This window comes from Aspergillus melleus (assembly GCF_016097325.1).
Source record: "Aspergillus melleus strain CBS 546.65 chromosome Unknown contig2, whole genome shotgun sequence".
NCBI lineage: Eukaryota > Fungi > Ascomycota > Eurotiomycetes > Eurotiales > Aspergillaceae > Aspergillus > Aspergillus melleus.
In genome coordinates, this window is record NW_025763371.1 from 5,418,794 (window position 1) to 5,435,055 (window position 16,262).

The 16,262-nt window shown below is 52.5% G+C and overlaps 5 protein-coding genes across 5 annotated transcripts; 3 read left to right on the top strand and 2 right to left on the bottom strand.

Annotated features, from left to right (window-relative positions):
• Positions 1 to 415: 415 nt before the first annotated feature.
• Positions 416 to 1,889, top strand: ptpB (tyrosine protein phosphatase PTP1; the record flags this gene model as incomplete). The annotated part of the gene is made up of 3 exons (XM_046086402.1): positions 416 to 587; positions 721 to 986; positions 1,047 to 1,889. 3 exons carry the CDS (start codon positions 416 to 418, stop codon positions 1,887 to 1,889), a joined length of 1,281 nt encoding a protein of 426 aa, XP_045942366.1.
• Positions 1,890 to 3,320: 1,431 nt separating this feature from the next.
• On the bottom strand, positions 3,321 to 4,084 carry LDX57_004730 (VanZ family protein; the record flags this gene model as incomplete). Its single annotated transcript, XM_046086403.1, has 2 exons — positions 3,321 to 3,940; positions 4,060 to 4,084. 2 exons carry the CDS (start codon positions 4,082 to 4,084, stop codon positions 3,321 to 3,323), a joined length of 645 nt encoding a protein of 214 aa, XP_045942367.1.
• Positions 4,085 to 4,689: 605 nt separating this feature from the next.
• Positions 4,690 to 8,431, top strand: SPT7 (SAGA histone acetyltransferase complex subunit SPT7; the record flags this gene model as incomplete). The annotated part of the gene is made up of 4 exons (XM_046086404.1): positions 4,690 to 5,773; positions 5,854 to 6,995; positions 7,049 to 7,734; positions 7,807 to 8,431. 4 exons carry the CDS (start codon positions 4,690 to 4,692, stop codon positions 8,429 to 8,431), a joined length of 3,537 nt encoding a protein of 1,178 aa, XP_045942368.1.
• Positions 8,432 to 10,367: 1,936 nt separating this feature from the next.
• rna14 (cleavage polyadenylation factor subunit RNA14) lies at positions 10,368 to 13,760 on the bottom strand (the record flags this gene model as incomplete). The annotated part of the gene is made up of 5 exons (XM_046086405.1): positions 10,368 to 10,384; positions 10,451 to 11,167; positions 11,238 to 12,240; positions 12,360 to 12,791; positions 12,870 to 13,760. The coding sequence occupies 5 exons, from the start codon at positions 13,758 to 13,760 to the stop codon at positions 10,368 to 10,370; spliced, it is 3,060 nt and encodes a 1,019-aa protein (XP_045942369.1).
• A 663-nt stretch (positions 13,761 to 14,423) lies between these two features.
• On the top strand, positions 14,424 to 15,500 carry asf1 (nucleosome assembly factor ASF1; the record flags this gene model as incomplete). The annotated part of the gene is made up of 4 exons (XM_046086406.1): positions 14,424 to 14,532; positions 14,593 to 14,632; positions 14,700 to 15,008; positions 15,086 to 15,500. The coding sequence occupies 4 exons, from the start codon at positions 14,424 to 14,426 to the stop codon at positions 15,498 to 15,500; spliced, it is 873 nt and encodes a 290-aa protein (XP_045942370.1).
• Positions 15,501 to 16,262: the final 762 nt, after the last annotated feature.

The window sequence follows — 16,262 nt, forward strand, 5'->3', positions numbered from 1 at the left end:
TGCGCCGTTCGCAGCAGCCAGAACGATTGCGCCGAGTCGGAGGCTCCCTCTCATTTATAGAGCCTTCGATAATTTCCGAACCCTTCGTCGACCATTTCTCCGAGACCTTGTGAGATCCTTAAAGCTGGCCAAGCAAATTACGTCGAGGGGCAGCTTCCACAGCTGTCCCGACCTATCGACGCTACAGATATCATCCCTGCCGCAACCCGCAGGCGGCGCAAGCGACGATCCGCCCGACGGCTTTACTACGGAGGGGAAATTTATCACTGCACCACCATCCCGCTCTCCATCTCCCGGCACCGTCAGCCTCCGTAGCGGACCCCGACGGCCTGATTCGACTAGGAAGCGGGTCTCGAAGAAGGCGCGCGGCGTCCTGGGCAAGGTTCGGGCCTTCCAGAGGATTGCTGCGGCCAAAATGGCTCATCCCACCATCAAGATCGATACCAGCGTGCAGGCGACGAAGCGGGCCCTCCCCGAGGATCCGGACGATGGCTTCGACATCCTGGATGGGCCCGACAACGACAACCCCGGTTTGGAAGCCGGCGATAACGAACTGGTTCCTCCTTTCCTTTGCCAGTCGGTCTTAGGTTGGTTCTCGCGTCCCTTCTGTTCTCCCTTTACCCCTCTACTCGGTTTCATCCAGATGATCACTCGTCGCTTTCGATAACAGACACTGCCAAACATCAGTTGCCGTCTGCTAATATCTCTTTGCCTCGCTAGAAATCCACCAGAAATTTGAAGAACTCGAATGGATACAACGGTCTCGTCTGGCGGAGGGCATGCTGGCCAACGACCCGTCTCATCGTTGGGCGCTGGAGGGAGATCCCGAGGTTAAGGCAAGAAACCGATACATCAACGTGCAGGCCTGGGCAAATTCTCGCATTCATCTGCCAGTGCCAGAAGGAGAATGTGATTTCATAAATGCTTCGCCGATCGTCCTGCGGGATTCAGTGTCTCGGGAGGAACGGAGGTATATTGCGACGCAGGTGAGTATGCGATTCTTCGTTTGCCGGTCGGTCGGGTTGTCTAATGGTTTTATGCTACAGGGTCCAAAAATCGGAAATATCCCTCACTTTTGGCAAATGGTGTTCCACGAATCCACTGAAGATGGTGTGATCGTCATGCTCACGCAAACCGTCGAAGCGGGTCGTGAGAAATGTTCGCAATACTTTCCTATCCACGAGGAGGCACCCGCCATGGCTTTGATCGAGAGAGGCCATCCCTACATAAACGAAGATGGTCAACAACAAACAGACGACCACCTCATCGGTGAGGTCGCACTACTCGAAACTACTTGGGATGAGAAAGCTCGCTCCGAGGTTCGGAAGCTGCGTCTTACTGTGGGCGATGAGTCCAAGACCGTTTGGCACTTTCTGTTCGCAGGATGGGCGGATTACTCCAAGCCGGAAGGCGACGATCGCGACGCGCTGCTTCAACTAATTCGACTGTCGGGCTCGAAGTGCTCGCCCTCGAATCCACGCGTCGTGCATTGCAGCGCCGGTGTCGGTCGGACCGGCACTTTCATAGCTCTTGACCATCTTCTGCTTGAACTTGAGTCGGGGCAACTGTTGCAGGTGCATGACGAAAGCACTGATCCAGTATTCGAAACCGTCAACCAGATGCGCGAACAACGCATGATGATGGTCTACAACGAAATGCAGCTGCAGTTCATCTACGAGGTCTTACGGGAGCAAGTGGACATGAAGCTTGGAAAGGTCATCAGTGCCACCGAACGCAGGTCCGACGAAAGAACCACGAAGATGGCCAAACTTTCCGATCAAAGCGACTACCTGCCATCAGCTAAACCGGAGCTGGAGCCCGTCTCCGATCGCCGCTCGACGCCGAACAGGAGCTGGTCAGGAACGCCCGAGGTTTCGGACAATGAGTAGTCTGCTTGAAGGGTTCCATTTGATTCGCTGTTTTTGTTCTGACCACAGCCCCATTCTGAAGTATTCTGTTTCTTTATTTACCCATTCGCGTACATATGGCCTTTTTTTTTCTATAGTCTTTTGATGTTTCTTTACGTCTCATCATCCTTTCTGTTATCCTGTTAACGACCAACCATGAGTTTCCCCTATTTTGCATTGATTCCAGTGGATCTGTTACCCTTGCATCCTGCGTGTCATCTTGTTTGAATATTGAATATATGATACTCATGTCTCCCATGCTACTTTACTGTGTTGCCTCTAATATCTTTTCTTCTCAACAACCCTCAATAGCAACTATTTCATCTAGAACATTGTTTATGCCCCCTGGTTTGTCCCGGTTATGGTTTCACGATGCAAGGTTCTCTCCCAACGCTACAGACATGGATAGCAGCAGCTCGCATTCTACCTTCCGTAGCTATTTATGCCTACAGGAATACAAAAGCGTCTAGGAAATCTATTTTCTTCTGATACAATAGTAATAATACTTCGGGTGTAATGTAAACATTTCGGGCAATTCATTCGGTCTTTGATTGTTGGTTGCGTGCCCCTTCACCTAATCTATTTAGTAAGGTACGCTTATATATATCGCTTCCGAAGGATCAATGTGAAGCCGCAAGTCCCGACTACACTACATTTACTCGCAACTACGAACGAGCGATTTCGAATGACTCCAGTTCATTCATTACTTACTTAAATAACTAAACCACTCGCTATGACATTCAATTCAATTCAATTCAAGTCCCCAACCTGTTATGTACATACAACGCCGAAAGCGCATGCGTGAAGAGATGCTGAAACTGAAACTGGAACTGAAGCAGAAACGGAAACAAAGCATGCCGGAACCAGCCCCACGCCCCCGGTATATAAGACAAGAGAATTATGAGAAGAGAAGAGAGGAGGAAAGAGAATGACGTAGACCGTAGATAAACGGATAGATAGATGGATTGGGGATAGCATGAATGTGTCCCCGATGATGGATGGATGAGTATCATTTTCATGGTCGTGGACTATCGTAACGATTGACTCTTCGTGTGTTTCGGTGAGGTTGGCGAGTGAGTGAGGGGGTGAAGAAAAAGAGAGAGAGAGAGAGAGAGAGAGAGTGTGTGTGTGTGAGAGTACATAAAACGTCAGGAAGCGTTAGACATGATATGAGGTGATATAGAATCAGATGAGTCGTGAGATCAAGAGCGATGGCCTGGATAGTAGAAAGAGAGAATGGTCTAGATCAAAATAAATGCCTAGAGATTTCTGTTGGTGTTGGTTGATGCATTTTTCAGGGAGAGGTCAAGCCGCGCCGCAATTGCTTTGCGTTCACTTTTCGCTATGCTTTTGTTTCGTTTGCTGAATGATTTCGAGACCGGGGTTTTAAGATATTACGTCCACCCGACGTATTTAATCACTTCGTTTCCTCCCCTCGTCGTCGGCGTTGACAGCAGACGGCGAGGTCTTTGTGTCCCGCTGTGCCGGCGTCCCGGCAGCAGATTCCTCTACGTCCTCCGCATCCCAATTATCGACGGCATTCTCATCCCAGTTGTCAACCTCCTGCTCCAGCGTCGTGACGCCTGATTCCTGCGGACCGAGACCGTCGTCGTGCTCTCGGGGATGACCCAGTTCGATGTCATCACCGGCGCCGTCACCCATGGCGCCGAAGCGGGCCTTGCGTCTCCGCTCCAGCATGCGTCGGTGGTACCAGCTGCAGAGGCCGATGGCGCCGACGCTGCCGACGAGGTTGGCGAGGAGGTCGAAGGGATCGAAGGAGCGACCGTTCGGTAGGAGGCCCTGGACGATCTCGGAGCCGATGCCTAGGACGAGCGTGCAGACGACGAGCGTCAGGTGGAGAGTGCGACGGCGGGTGGTGTCGGGGATCCAGTAGAAGACGAGCGAGAGGAGGAAGAAGGTGATGACGTGCAGGAACTTGTCGTTGGGTTGTAGCTGGGCGGGGACGCTGCCGTAGGAGCCATGAGGAAGGAGACCGATGTAGGCGGCGAGAATGAGGAGGAAGACGAAAGCGCCTGGATTGAGAGGGTTGTTGGTTAGCTGATCGTGATTGAGATAGCATCAAGCGATCGGGGCTCTGCGGATATGGCCGACCCAGCTTTCCCCGGGCGGAGGTACGAGGAGGAGAACATACCCGCGAAAGGATAGCGGATTCGCATGGTGGGAGGAATTGGAGGAAGGTTGATAGAGAGAAAGTGTTAAGCGTGAGTTTGGAGAGGGAGAAGAGAACAAGAAGAGAAGAAAGTGTCGACGGATGCGTCATGTGCAGCGCTGGCTGGCCCCATCGGCCGAAGACCGTCAAGGAAATCAACTTCTTCTTTCTGCCTCTCGCTGTCAAAGACCCTTTGTGTCAGACTTCCTTTGACCGCCGGACTGGCGCGTCGGACATCTTTTTAAGATATTAATTCATTAATTCCCGGGCATTGCGGCCAGAGCAAGGAGACATCCGATCGCATCGCGACCGACGGACTACTGACTAGCGACAAACTGCGCGGTTGGTCTGAAAACTGCGGCCGTTCCGCCTTTCGACTTCATCTCATCCGCGCAGAGAACCTCAGCCCGAAAGTTGCCATCAAATCTTCCCCCCTCGGACCATCGTTCGTCCCCCGGAAATATCGGCATTCAACTCCTCTCACTCTGCCCTTTCTCTTCATGTCTTTTTCAGGCCCGCAACCCCCCTCTGTGCTGCCCTCCCGATCCTGAACATAACCGTGGAGAAGCGAGCCCCCTCGCCCGCCCCCAGAACCGGGGTCTTGGAGCGAGCATGTCGCTCGGACACAACCACGCCTGGCTGCCCCCCGGCCATCTGCGCCCCCCCGATGATCATAACGACGTGCGGTCCGTCAATGGCTACTCCAAATCGCTGTCCGGTCCGCGCACCCCCCTGATGCGCGCCTCCGTCGACACCGACGCCGCTCACGCGGGTAATTTGATATCGGAGGCTGATGCTGCAGCCGAGGAGGACCCACGCATCGCCACGTTTCGCGACCTGTACAAACGCAGCGAGGCGAAAATAAATGACTTGTTTGCCAACCAGAAAGCCGCCGAGGACCTGGCCAGCTCCGCCTGCGCGCTCCCTGACGTGCCTGAGGCCGACCTGCCACGCGCCGAGGAGCCCGCTCCGCCCCCGGCTCCCCCCAAGAAGCCCGCTCGGAAGCTGGACGACGACGATTACGACGACTACGATGATGACGACGACGAGGACGATGCCGATGCGGCTTCCCTGCCCAAACCCAAGCCCTTCCCCCCTTCGCAGGAGTCCGGCGGCATGCCCTCTCCTAGTCACCACCCCAGCAATTCAACCCCGGCCGCGGCAGAGACCTCGAAGGAGACGAAGAAAGAAACGCTCGAGGATATTCGCAAGAAGCTAGAGGAAGACAAGAAGGCGACGGAGGATGCCGCCAAGCGAAGCTTTCACACTCTGTTCTATACCCTGGAGAATGATAGAGACGCCATGCTAGACCAGCAGCGGCTAGAAGAGTCCGAGCGGCAGGTTGAGGCCGAAATGTCGGGCCAGGCCAACTCGGGCGCCAACGCGAACTCGGCCTCGAACGGCTACGGCTCGCTGAGCAACGCGAACCTGGGAGCCTCCAGCCTGACATTGAAGAACCTGATCGCCCGAATTGACATGAAGCGGACCATGGTGCAAGCTTCGGATGCGGAACTGCGCAGTCTGATGAGCGAAGTTCGCAAGAACAGAAGCAAATGGGCGAGTGAGGATAAGATCGGTCAGGAAGAACTGTACGAAGCTGCCGAGAAGGTCCTCAGCGAGTTGAAAGCCATGACGGAGCACTCCTCGGCTTTCTTGACTCGCGTAAATAAACGCGACGCTCCCGATTACTATACGAGTATGCTCTCTGACCCATCCCTCGCACTTAGCACATCTGGATCTTTTCCGGCACGTGGATTTGCTAACGATCGATAATAGTCATCAAACATCCCATGGACCTGGGGACTATGACGAAGAAACTTAAAGCTCTGCAGTACCGGTCAAAACAGGACTTCGTGGACGATGTCAATCTGATCTGGACCAACTGCTTCAAGTACAATACAAACCCAGATCATTTCTTGCGCAAACACGCCATGTATATGAAGAAGGAAACGGAAAAATTGGTCCCCCTGATCCCCGACATTCAGATCAAAGACCGTGCCGAAGTTGAGGCGGAAGAGCGCCGACTGCAAATGGCCGAGTTGGACGGAGCCGAGGAGAGCGACGATGAGCCGATCATGTCGTCAAGAGGTCGAAAGGCTCCTGGTAAATCGTCCAAGAAAGGTGCCGCGCCGACTCGAAACACCCCCAGCGGATCAGAACCTCCCGCTGGTTCGTCCTCACAGCCCCCGGCTCCTGTCCGTTCCGACTCCGATGCTCTCATGGAAGGCACCCAGAATGGATTCGCGACGCCGCCGCCTCCCGGAACTGCAACGCCGTCGGACCCGTCCGGTCTTGGAAACGGGATACCGGGGAGTCAGGGTGACTCGATGGATATCGATGGCTTGGCACCCTCGAGCAGTACCTCCAGCGCTCTGCCGGCCTCGGGCGTGGAGCTTGAGGACCCGGAGTATAAAGTTTGGAAGCAGGTCACAAAGAAAGATCGGGCGATGATTGCAGCAGAGCGACACCGTCTGTTCAAGGGTGACAAGCTGAACTCGGAGGAGCCTGCCTTACTTCGCACGAAAGCCGGAATGAGAAGGTGGCTTAAAAACCACAAACAAGTCAACGCAGAAGGCGACAAGGCCCATGAAGCAAATGTGCAAGGCATCGAATCGAATGCGGCGGGCGAGAGTCTGGCGGAAGGTATCGAAGGGGAGGAAGACCGGGTGATCCCGGATTATTACGACGTGATGTCCGGTGTTCCTGACCTTCCTCCACGCTTGTTGTGGAGAGAAGACGCCGACGGTAACATTGTCGACGCCTCGGAGGAGTTTTTGCGCATTCTGCCTAAGAATTCTTTCGTTCAGCCGGACAGCAAGCTCTCGCGCAAGATGGATGCCAACATGCGGCAAATGCAGGAAACTCGGAAGGTTTGCTCCAAGGTTGGCATCGTGAAGCAGATGCAGTTGCAGTCTCAGGTAGGTCGTTCCAGCCCCCTTCCCCCCGACTAGCTTGATCTAATGCATTGTAGATGTACCAAAACCAGTTCCAAAAATATAACCCAGAACCGTTCGTCGAGCAGGATATCCCGCCTCACGTGCTGAATGACCAAGGGCCCGTCATTGCGCCTTGGGCTTGCAGAGCGGCCTTGCAACGCTCTGTTGCGAAGATCTTCTACCACACCGGATTCGAGGAGTATCAGCCATCGTCCCTTGACGCAGTCACTGACATCGCTTCGGACTTTTTCCAGAAGATCGGCGAAACCATGAAGTCCTACATGGAAGCTCCCAAAGTTACAGATACCGATTCGGTCGAGAACACCTCGAACTCTCAGTGGAAGTCGGCATACACGGAGCCAGAGATCGTGCTTCATACCCTTTCTTCCGTTGGCACCGACATTGAATCGCTCGAATCCTACATTAAGGATGACGTGGAGCGACTGGGAACGAAGCTTGCGACAGCCCATGACCGATTGAAGTCGTTGCTGTCTGAGCTCCTGCGGCCTGCTCTCGCCGACGGGGGCGAAGATGGCTCCAACGCTTTCAACGACGGAAGCGACCAGTTCATTGGTGGTGACTTTGCGGAAGATATCGATGAAGATTTCTTCGGTTTCAAGGAACTTGGTCTGGACAGGGAGTTTGGCCTTGCCACCCTCAGTGTCCCTCTGCATCTACTTCAGAACAGGATGTACAACGCTGCCCAGGCACAAAATACAAGGTACGTATTGTTCACTTGCCCTGATGACAGCCTGGCACCCTCCCTGCTAATCCGTTCACCTTATCCTACTAGTTCTACTCAAACCGTCACTGTTTTCGCACCGCCTCCGCCCTTCCCGCGTATCACTGCGGAGACGCTGGCATCGCAAATCGGCTTGGTTCAAGGATTTTTCAGCGCCAAATTACAAGCAAACAACAACGAACCTTTGGTTGAAGATCTTGAATTGCCACCGAAGCAGCGACCCATGGCCGCCCGTCCTCGCCTGCCGGCGTCAGGCAAGATTCCGGTTTCATCTGGACCGACGGGACCAACGTCCAGTCCACAGAAGCGCCCACACCCGCCAACGGCTACCGGACCGGCAAGCGCCCTCAAACTGGGAACTGCAGAGCCTAGTAAGAAAAAAGTTAAAAAGAACAGTGGGGTTGCATTGGGCGTCCCCGGATCGACTGCCGAGGGGGATGAGGCTACCGCGAACGCCGACGGGGCCAAAGCTTCGAACCCAGCAGTGACCAATCTCAAGAACAAGGACGCGGGCGCCGATGAAACTTCCGCTTCGGCCACAGACCTGGGCAGCGGGAAAGGCCTTGATACCGATGCTGCTGGTGCAGAAAGCAGCGATCCGACCAGCGTCTCCAATCTTGACCCGAATAAGAATAACGACAGCACCGTGCCCTTGACAAACGGCGATGCGTCATGATGTATGAGACACAACGTGAGCTATTCGACTCTTGGTTCTTACCGCATTTTATGCTATTCACCTCGAGTTTTGGAGATACCTGTACTGTAGGATTTTACGACGATACCTGGCTTGGTCTTCTATTCTTCCTTCCTTCCCCATTTCCTCTATCTAGGTTTTTCTTGGTGGCTATAGTGCTTGTGCATGAAGAGATGCACCCCCTGCCTGGTGCCTCTTGGAAATTGGCTAATGGCGATTTCATTTGCGGATTTGATACCCAAGGGCTTTGCATGAACTAGGATTCTGGTGTGGTGGTCTTCTCCCAACGCGTTTATTTCTTCCTCCGCTTTGGATTCATCTCTCTATTACTTACTATCTTGCATTTGGGATTTGTGATACAAAAAGGTCGGGTATATGGATGGCGCACCATGGCATAACTTCCAGAGAGGGGAGAGATACAGTCTCCCTTTTATACTAACTTGTTGATCATAATGCTGTTTATTTGCCTTCCCATTCGAACCATTTTTATTTCTGACGTCTGGAGCTCTGAGCCACTCACTCAGTGGAGAAGAAAGCCTGTGCTTATTTTTGCAAAGATCGATCCATCTCATCTGTATTTGCAACCTCTTCCAGCGTTCCTTCCATCTTTTCTTTTCTCTTCTTTTCACCACCCTTTCTTTCTTTTTGTGTGTATGTATGTACGTCTCTGTTATCTGTTACAATTACTTTTTTGATTCATTCCAGGGATTTCTTTTTATGATGATTGGATATCTCTCTTCGTCCTTTCTTCTATGTACTCTTTACCTTCTCCCTTCCTTCCTTTCGTGCTATTCGTGGCCTCCAGGAGCCTTCGGACCCACTAACAGCTTTCCTGCGCCCACTGGAGAAACGTTCTGCAACGCACATCCAGATGAAATGAAGTAGCGTGCCCCTTATCATGGGCTCCTCAGTTGTTCAAGTTTGTGTCCACTGCTCGGATTTCCCGCACCTCGCGGAGATCTGCCAAAAGCTCGAACGTCTAGTGTCCCGTCATGTTTGCGAATAGGTACTCTCCGTTGGAAAGATGTTCAATAGTAGCGGAAGTGGTCGCGATGCTGGCTTTTTCTCGTGCGATAGTGTAGGATGTTGGATGTATTCGGTATCCGGGAGCTTTCTTGATGAATAGGTGCAACTACCTGTGACTCATAGAATCGGTTTCAGTATCCGTGGCAGCAAGAAACCTAAAAGGTTGGCTCACGGAAGTGATGAACTCAGCTGAGAAAGGTGAGATGAATCGAGTTTGAAGATGGATTCAATAGTGGTGGCCAGGGGTAGAAGAAGATAGAGGGAATGGATGAATGTTGACGAGAAGGGAAGGATCGGAGCAACCGGAGGGGAAGGTGGAGGGTGGAGGAGTGTCTGGGTTGGTGACAGATAACAGAGGGCTCCAGCAGTAGGAGGAAGAGACGATATTCACCTACCCACTGCAAGCGATGCATTTATTATAATCCGCACTGCCTACAAGATTACCAAGAAGAAACAAAACTAATTTGATTCGGTCGGATTCAACTCAATTCAGTTCAATTCAATCCATTCCACGCGATTCCTACACCAGTCCAGACTATTCCAATCGTCCAAAAATAAAGAAATAACAATAAAGGCCACTGTACAAAATCCCGTACTCCCGAGGCAGGCAGATGAACAAACGAGAAGTGTCAACTCGAACCCTCCCACTGCTCACAACCTTCGTGGCGGTCAAGTCAAGTCAAATCCAAGCGAGAACGCCACTTCGTCAGATGCAAGAAACATTCGAGAAAGACTAAACAGTCCCGAGCTACATCGGGCCCATGAGATGATATCGGAAGACATTAAGAACAAAAGGGGAGGAACAATCCCACGTCGCAGGGGGGGACCGGATATTCAGTTGTGGGTCATCATCAGAAAACAAGTAGAAGGCCGTGTCTATATTCGTAGTAGATTAAGAGCGGTACATGCCTGAATGGAAACGGTTAGCTAGGGTCTCAGGGTTTGTCAAAGATGGAACGAGTAGCAAGATCTTACTAGAGAAAGACTGCATGGGATTTTGTCCCGTTCCGAGTCCGCGGACGGATTGCGGCAATGGAATCTGGGAGATAGAGCTGGGCATGTCGATCCTTCGAAGGAGGTCCACCAGCTTCTCGGCTGAGAATCGACCGGCATTGTACGCCGACGCCGGGGGAATGATGCTCAGGAGGTGTACGATTTCCCGAGGCAACGAGGCGGGTGAGCCCTGGGTCCGGAACTGCGATCCGGGCTGGTTGTTCATAGTCGGCTGAGCGCGTTTTTGTTGATCCACTTGTCGCCGTTGCGTGGTCTTGAGCGGTGATTCGGCGCGAACGAATTTGCGCGGCCGACTCATGTCATCTTCAAAGTCTTCCAACGAGCGTTTGGGGGAGTTGGTGACGGAAGGATCGGGATACTTCGGGACGGGGGTGCCGTGGCGCGACACAGCCTGTTCCGTTGGGAAGGCAGCCTTAGGTCTGGTCTGAGATGGCGAGATGATCGGCCGTACGCCGGTAGGGTCGAAATTTGGGGTCGAGTACCGATGAGCAAATTGCTCCAGAGTTGGGTCTTCGGGGAAAAGCTCCCGCATGCGGTTCTCGAGGTTGATAACTTGAACCAGATCTCCGTATCGAGATTCGTATTCATGAAGGAACGCGAAGATAGGTTTGGTCTTGTGCACATTGTCGGGGTTGGACGCCAGTTTTCTGACCGTCATCTCGAACACGGCACGAGCATCTGTAACAGAAAAAGAGTTCTAGTTAGCATTTCTTATGCGCAGCAAGGGGGACCAGGAGTATGGACTCACTAATGACATCGTTGATGTCGATCAGGTGCTTCAAGTACTCGAGCGCAAAGTTCTCATCCTCCGGGAAAAGCTTTGCGCCTCGCTCGAAGATTTTCGTGGCGGCCGGGTCCTTGTAACAGTGATACTCGATGAGCGCGCTCGCAATGTAGACATCGCTTGTGATCCGACCTCGCTTGCGGGCATCGGCAAACACCTGTCGTGAACCAGGCATCTCTCCGGGCTTGCCCTTACCCTGGACACGGCGCATTGCACGCATAAGCGCAATCCAGGCGAACGAGATCGTCCTAGAGAGAATGCCAATCTGAAAGGCGTGCGCATTCCGTAGGACCTCGACCTGGGCCTTCTTAAGCGATTCCCTGGCCTTGGACTCACTTTGGTCGTCATCGTCATCGTCGGGCCTTCGGGACGGCTTTTCAGGATAGTTTTTGGCAAACGCCTCTTCGAGGCGGGCGACATCCTGGGCTTCGCGAGTGCGCGCCTTGGCAATCAAGTCGTAAAGAGCATCCAGAAGCTTGTCATAGGGTTCTCTGACCAGAGCACCCCGTTTGATGGAGTCTTGCTCGGAATCCGACGTGATCTCAATGCGGTCAGCGCGTTTGAATGCGAGCAAACAGCTTTCCGGGTTAGCATCTATGCCATGCTTCAGGAAATCATTTCCTTCAGTCTCCAGGTCATTCAGAAAACAGAATTCAGCTGCTTCGAACCACATTTCCGGTAGGAATCTGAGGGCCATAAGAGCTTGCTTGTACACGTAAACGACTCGGTTTTTAAATGCTGCTGGCTCATCCTCTTTGAGAACGAGAGGATCTGCCTTCTCCCACTGGATCCAGCGCTTCCAGATTTCAACCTGCTGGCCAAATTCATCGTCGCCATCATGTCCGGGAATGGGAGGTAGCCTCGGCAAAGTCGTACGATTCAAGTCTCGCGTAGTGTTCTGGAGTTCGGTGTACGAGCTGCGAGCCGTCATGTATGCCGGTGATTGCTCCTGGAGGAATTTTCGGCCCTGAAGTGGAAACATGATATGTTAGAAGCGGCGCGAAAAGCAATGAGAAAGAGATTATTCAATCGAGTGATCGACAACAAGATCGGATCAAAGTAGGGGAAAGGAGAGTTTCGCAATACCGTAAGCTTGTTCAGGCCCATCTCAAACTGGTCGTACTCTTTCCACATGGTATTGATAGCCTGCGTTGGAACCGCAATGGCTTTTTGATAGGCCTTTCGGAGCAAATCCATCTTCTGTTGATCTTGCCATCCAGAACCCCCAACATTTCCGGGACCGGAACGAATGAACTGAATGTAGTCGGCCCAGATAGAGCCGGAATCTTTATCTACACCAACATACTGAAGGGCCAGGTCGTAGGCGGACGAGATGATAGTCCTCGACTGAGCAGCGTTATCGGTAGTTAGAGGATTACGTCGGCGGACATAGTCCAGATAGACAGTCCAAAGTTGAACATCCGCGATGGTCAAGAGAGTTCGGTTGAAAATCTGCTCGAGACGGAACAGCTCGTTGAGCTCGGATTCCATGTTCGCGTACGCAACCCATTGCTCAGCCTAGTAGAAACGGTTAGTTCATTAGGTTTCGAAATTTTCCATAAGATAAAGTGTGGAAAACAAGGGGGAGAGACATACAGAAAAGGGGAAGACTTTCAGAAAGCGCTCGTATACATCCCGGGCGCTGTCGATCCTACTGCGACTCCTGTGTTCATTAAGCAACTCGATCCAAGCGGGGATGTCACCTCGAGGGTCTTCTTGGATCCTGTCTTCCAAGATGCCCACTCTATCGTGAGGCAATCGACCCTTCGAAGTGGACGGAGAGTCCGGCGCAGGTGTAGCTGTGGCGCTTCCTTGCGCATGGTCAGACTGTAACGTACGTGAGTTGTACAAAGAGCCCGGAGGAATAGACGCATCATTTTTAGAAGCAACAGCAGGAGGGTATGAACTATTAGGAACATTCTTCACGCCGGCAGAACTCTGCGCAGCTTCATCCAACGATACATCAGGGGTAGAAGTATCTTCATTTGCATTTCCTGAGATTGGGTGCTGAGGCACATTCATAGGTATAGCATTCAAGTCCTCGACACCTAGTACAGCTGGGGGCTCATAATCTGCATCACCCGCGTCATCCTCGTCCTCATCCTCAACCACAAAGCCCCCAATCGTTCTGGTCTTCGGTTGGGCAGTAGTACCAGATGCAGGTACCGCGGTGGAAACCTGAGACTCAGCTCGGGAAGGTGTCTGGGAAGGGAAGGCGTTGCCAGCTGGCTGACTGGGGTCGGTTTCGGGGACTTGGGGAGTTTGATCTTGAGAGTTGGGTTGGGGGGTAGCACTGGCGGAAACATGTCCATTTGGGTTGGAGTCTGGCAAGGGAGCGGAAAATTGGTCATGCAATGTGTTTGAAGGATCATAATCATCTGAATCTGAATTATCTGCCCCCTGATCTTCACCCGCCTGATAGTCCACCGAGTCCGCATTCATCGCCTGAGCCTGAAAGAAGGCCTTCTCAGCGTCATCGTCGGCCATGACAAGAGGATGGGCTTCCGATAGCGACCACGGGATGCGAATGAGAGAAGAATAAACCTATATACTAGAAGGGGGAGTGGCTTGGTCAGCTAAGGTATGTTCGGGATGGGCATGCGAGAGAGGGAGTCATCAGGATTGACGGAAAGCACCTACAATAAATACCTAAGCCTTGGACAAAGAAATCGATAAAACGAGAGATGGAAGAAAAGGGATAAAAGATACAAAGACAAGCGCAAAGCAAACGAGCGATGTCCAAGGGGGAAGGGGGGGTTGGTGGCAGAGGCTGCTGGAACAAAGAAATTGCCGCGATGGATGATGGCGATGCCCGTTAGAAGCTGCAGCTGTCAGGGCGGGTGCACACGTGACCCCCAGGGCGGTGGGCGCGAAAGATGCGTCCGACACACGCGGCGCGTCGAACGCTTTAATTGCTTTGAGGCCCTAGAAGCACCTTACGGGGACCGTCTCCAGTTTTTCCCTCTGCATTGTTTCCGTCTCCCAAGCAACTCGCTTTTTCTTCCTTCAAACATATCCCTACCTCTCTCCTCTACAAAATCTCGCCCGTTCCAATCTCAAATTCAACCTCACTCCTCACCCCAAGTCCTCTTCCTGTCTCTCTAGTCCTCATCTCCTCCTGTCCCCATCAACCCCCCTCTCACGCACATCATGTCGGTTGTCTCTCTCCTCGGGGTCAAGATCCTGAACAACCCCGCCCCTTTCCTCTCTCCTTATCAATTTGAGATCACTTTCGAGTGTCTCGAGTCGCTGCAAAAAGGTGTGTAATCGACACGGCGATACCAAGTTGAAAGATACCCCGCTAATGGTGGACGACCAGATTTGGAATGGAAACTCACCTACGTCGGTTCCGCGACCTCGTAAGTTGAATTCGCGGTCAATCAATCCAACTTATGATAATCCTCTCCTGCTTACATATTGACTCAGCTCCGAATATGACCAAGAGCTCGACTCTCTTCTCGTCGGACCCATCCCTGTCGGTGTCAACAAGTTCATTTTTGAAGCCGATCACCCTGACCTGAAGCGCATTCCTACGTCGGAAATCCTCGGTGTGACGGTCATTCTCCTTACTTGCAGCTACGACGGCCGAGAGTTCGTTCGAGTGGGTTACTACGTGAACAATGAATACGACTCGGAGGAGCTTGCCACCGAGCCGCCCGCGAAGCCTATCATCGAACGCATTCGTCGGAATATCCTTGCTGAGAAGCCCAGAGTGACCCGATTTGCGATCAAATGGTACGAACTCTGTGATTGTCGGAAACAATCTCTCACCCTCTTCTTGTCGTTGGCTATGGCTAATTCTATCGTACTAGGGACTCGGAGGAATCTGCTCCCGCCGAATACCCCCCTGACCAGCCCGAAGCCGACAACCTGGACGACGACAGTGGTGCCTACGGTGCCGAAGAAGCCGAGCTTGAAGCCGCTCTGGTCAAAGAACTCGCCGACTCTGAGAAGGAACCGGCCCCCAAGACTGAAGATCACGACATGGAGGGCACCGAGCCGGCCGCCGTCAAGGAAGAAGAAGAGGAAGACATCTCTGACGCCGAGAGTGAGGACATCGAAGACGAAAGTGACGACGATGACGACGATCTCGACGAAGAGGATGGCGGCGATGGCGACGAGGACGTCGAGATGGGCGACGACTCCGAACAGAAAGACGAGTCTGCCAACGGCAAGGCCAACCCTTCGGCTCAGCAACCCCATCAGTCGGAAGTGATGGTTCACTGATCTACTCGACGTGATTTGACGCCTTGGACTTTTATTTCCCTTGATTCCATTTTCCTCTATATATCGAATGATCTGATGATTCGAATGCAACGCGTTGATGATGACAAAACCAGCTTGATTTTACATATTTATCTTAGCATCTACTAGTTTTAGTTCTTACGACATAGATCCAGTCTAATTCCTAACCAAATTAGAAACATACCGTCCTTGAATACGACCGATTAACTCGACTCCCTACCACACAGCCCCTACCAATCCCATACTCCTCTCCTTTCTTCACCGAATCCCCCTCGCAGCAAGGGAAATAAATGAACCAGGGAACCATATGCACGTCTGTCTCTGCGGCAGGCATTCACAACGGTCTGCACACCACCGGCACGTAGCTTGTACCCACCAAACCCCTAACATACAGAGAAGGCAAGGACAGCCCCGAACTACCAAAGTAAAACCCGCATGATCACCATCCCCCCCAGTACGTGAATGATGGATTGTCACTCCACACTTTCATGTCTGCCGACCTAACGGCGACTAGTGCTTGATGGTGTGGTGTGGTCGCCTCTCACTTACCCATTACCTTGCACCTGCACCTGCATTTACTCTCCTACCATCGGCACATACGGTGCGGTGAAGGTGCAAATGCAAGTGAAATAGCAAGTCAGGGCGAGGACGAAGGCCAACCCGAAAGCGCACGGCAGAATGCTGTAGTTTTCACTGCTCAGACTGCCTACCTACGCTATGCGCGCTCTTTCTCCACTGGTTTAT